The 2577-nt window shown below is 44.6% G+C and overlaps 1 protein-coding gene across 1 annotated transcript in view; it reads right to left on the reverse strand.

Annotated features, from left to right (window-relative positions):
• Positions 1-2577, reverse strand: part of phf2 (PHD finger protein 2) — a 40071-nt gene that overhangs the window by 13028 nt on the left and 24466 nt on the right. The window contains exons 11-13 of the mRNA XM_015403408.1: positions 2454-2558; positions 1943-2242; positions 1045-1161 (exon numbers count right to left, since the gene is read on the reverse strand). Of these exons, the coding sequence (XP_015258894.1) occupies positions 1045-1161; positions 1943-2242; positions 2454-2558 (522 nt within the window). The remainder of the gene's footprint in view (positions 1-1044; positions 1162-1942; positions 2243-2453; positions 2559-2577) is intronic.

Raw genomic sequence — 2577 nt, forward strand, 5'->3', positions numbered from 1 at the left:
GGATGATAGCCAGGATGATAGCCAGGATGATAGCCAGGATGATAGCCAGGATATTGCCAGAATAATAGCCTAGATGATAGCCTGGATGAAAGACTGGATCAGGGGTGAATAACCAGTCGATCGTGGGCAGAGTTTCAGTCGATCGCGATAAGTTTTACAATGTAGACCTATTTATAGCTATGACAACAAAAAAAAACTTTTAAAAAACACAAATCAAATCATTGATCACGAGAGGCCAATGTTTAATTTCATAATAATAAAATGAAAAATAAAAAGTATGCAAGGAACCTTTTTTTATCCATGCTGATTGCTGGGCATGGTTTGCTACGGTTGCTAGGTTGTTACCAGGGACTCTAAAGCACTGCTGGATTCGTTGCTCTGTTCAAGATGTCTGAAACTTTCCCGGATTTTTGGAGCTTCAACTGCATCATTCACCAGCAACAGCTGTGCGGCAATATTTTAAATATGAAACATATCATGGTCGTTGCGATGAAGATCGCTTGCTCTGTATGGGCCAGGAGTTTTCAGAGGCGTTCATTCCATGCCCAGCTCGAGGAGGCAGGTGCAGACCACACTGATCTGCTGCTGCACATCGACGTCAGGTGGCTGAGCTGTGGCAAATCTTAGAAAGATTTTTGGAACTTTTGCCCGAAATTAAAGAGTTTCTAAAACAGTGAACAACCCACTCTGCTGTATTTTACATCTTCACATCCACATAGTTTGTACTTAGTATTTTCCTATTTTTATCTGTTTTCCTGTTGAATTTTAATCCTTCTGCCAGTTTCTCTGCCAATCCCAACGCCCAGTGAAGTATATCGCTCTGAAATAGTGGACTTCCCTTCTCCTTCTTCCTGCTTTGACGTGATCTTTCAATTTCATCTTTTTTTAAAGTGCAGCCTTGAAAAGTAGTAAAATGTACATATGTATATATATATATATATATATATATATATATATATATATATATATATATATATATATATATATTATATTATAAGATGATATCCTGGATGATGCTTCCAGGTTTAGAGAGGAAACGCTCACCTTGTATTTCCATTTAGCTTCGGTCTTGTTTTTGTTCTGTTCTCTGATGTCAAACTTGTCCATGTTGTTCTGCTTTGACGTCTCTTTCTCAGACACGCTGAGGACATTTTTAACAACCTGGAATATCAAAGGAAACACACAGGTGTCAGCAGAAGGTCAGGAAACAGCCATCATCCCAGCAGATGGTTGGTTATCATCAGCATCAGGAGGCTCTGCCTCTCTCTGGCTCAGATCATCACCATCATGCTGGACACTAGGGGGCGTTGTGTGCAGATGAGTTTCAAGGGCATCATCGTTTAAAGACTAAATAATCTTTGTCTCCTGTGGTCCTAAATGAAGGGTCGAATATGAGCCACTAGCTGCTGACTGCCTTTAAAGGCTACAGGAGACACCTCGCCAGTGGGGGGATTCTGTCAGCTGTTCCTGCTCTGTCTCCCTGATGGCCAAGGATGACGGAGAGTCTCCGCCCCCAAAAGCGCCGTAGGATGGAGATAGACAGCAGGATTAGCTCTAACCCCAGATGCTTCCTCTCTAACGGAGTCGCACGTCCATGCACAGTGGAAACATTTGGTTTGTTTTATTTTGAAATGTACCAGGGCTTCTTCCTGTCTGGCTCACTGGCCGTTTTCCTCCGTTAGTCACGGTGAGAACAGACATGATGTTTCTCTGACAGTGGCGGAGGATGGCTCTCCATGGTAGGGTTCTGCTCTCTGATAGCAGCACTGATGAAGCCCAAGATATTTTTTTACATAAATAAATAAACAAACTCCATAAATGAAACGTGATTTTTCTGTAACTGAACAAACAGACATCTGCTGATCCACTGCTCACATCAGAACCTTAGAGCTTCGCATATTGGGTTTATGGAAACGTTCTGATTCTGCTGAAATGTTTTCACCTTTGGCTTTTTCTGCTGGTCCATCTTGCTGAGGATCTCCTTGGCATGGGACTCCAGGGCAGCGAAGCTGGAGGGCTTTGGAGGCGGTGATGGCTCCTTGGTCTTCTTCACTTTCTTCTTCTCTCCGTCTTTGACCTTTGCAGGCTTGGGGACCTTGGAGGCCTTTTTCTTGGGCCTCTCTCTGCTGGGGGACGGGCTGCGCGGCGGGGAAACAAGCTCCTCGGCCTCAGAGTGGGTCCCAGCCGGCTCCTCTGCAGGCAGCTTGATGCTGGTTTCAGTCTTGATGGCTTTGGTTGCATTCTGGGGTGGAGAGCAGAGATAGTTAAGCCAGTGTTACCAACTAACCAACCAGAAACCAGACAGAACCCTCATATTTATTCAGTCTGTCATACAAAGAGAAAAAAAATCTAATTGTTGCTAGGCAACAACTTTTACTCTGAATGTCTAAAGGGTCCAGAGGGGTGAGTGGTTGACCTTCCATGATGTCACCCCTAAGGTCCAATCATAGTACCTCTGACAGCCGGATCTCCCTGGCGAGGTCCTTGATGAGCTGGGAGGGTTTCATGTTCTCTGGAAGCTCGTCTTCGTGCTCCAGCAGAGCCTGTTGGAGGAAGAACTGTGTCAGGGTGGTGCTG

The sequence above is a fragment of the Cyprinodon variegatus genome, unplaced genomic scaffold, assembly GCF_000732505.1.
Source record: "Cyprinodon variegatus isolate N-32 unplaced genomic scaffold, C_variegatus-1.0 Scaffold1494, whole genome shotgun sequence".
Classification (NCBI taxonomy): domain Eukaryota; kingdom Metazoa; phylum Chordata; class Actinopteri; order Cyprinodontiformes; family Cyprinodontidae; genus Cyprinodon; species Cyprinodon variegatus.